Genomic DNA, 329 nt, shown 5'->3' on the forward strand with positions numbered 1-329 from the left:
CCGTAGGAGAACATCTTTATTAACCCCACGCCAATTTGAGTGACCCCCCCCCCTCTCCGTGTCCCCAGACGTGGTCGGGCTGGGCGGGGAGGCCGACTTCCACGCCATCCGACTCCACTGGAAGTTCCCGATGTCCGTCCCCGACCTCTACGCCTTCGTCATCGACTACTGCGAGGACCAGCCGTGGGGTCAATACCGGTGCAAGAAAATGGTGAGTTGCTCAGATCAGAAGCCAACCTGTATGCAGTGTACTCTGTATATATTTATGAGTATACACGCATAGACATATGTTACAGTAATATGTGTATATGAAACACTTTCATTTCCAG

The 329-nt window shown here is 52.0% G+C and overlaps 1 protein-coding gene across 4 annotated transcripts in view; it reads left to right on the plus strand.

Annotated features, from left to right (window-relative positions):
- LOC119593666 overlaps positions 1 to 329 on the plus strand; it is a 65,664-nt gene that overhangs the window by 44,704 nt on the left and 20,631 nt on the right. For all 4 annotated transcript variants that reach the window (XM_037942624.1, XM_037942622.1, XM_037942621.1 and 1 more), the window contains one exon: positions 69 to 211. In XM_037942624.1, coding sequence (XP_037798552.1) covers positions 69 to 211 — 143 coding nt within the window. The remainder of the gene's footprint in view (positions 1 to 68; positions 212 to 329) is intronic.

Source organism: Penaeus monodon, chromosome 32 (genome assembly GCF_015228065.2).
Source record: "Penaeus monodon isolate SGIC_2016 chromosome 32, NSTDA_Pmon_1, whole genome shotgun sequence".
Taxonomy (NCBI): Eukaryota; Metazoa; Arthropoda; class Malacostraca; order Decapoda; family Penaeidae; genus Penaeus; species Penaeus monodon.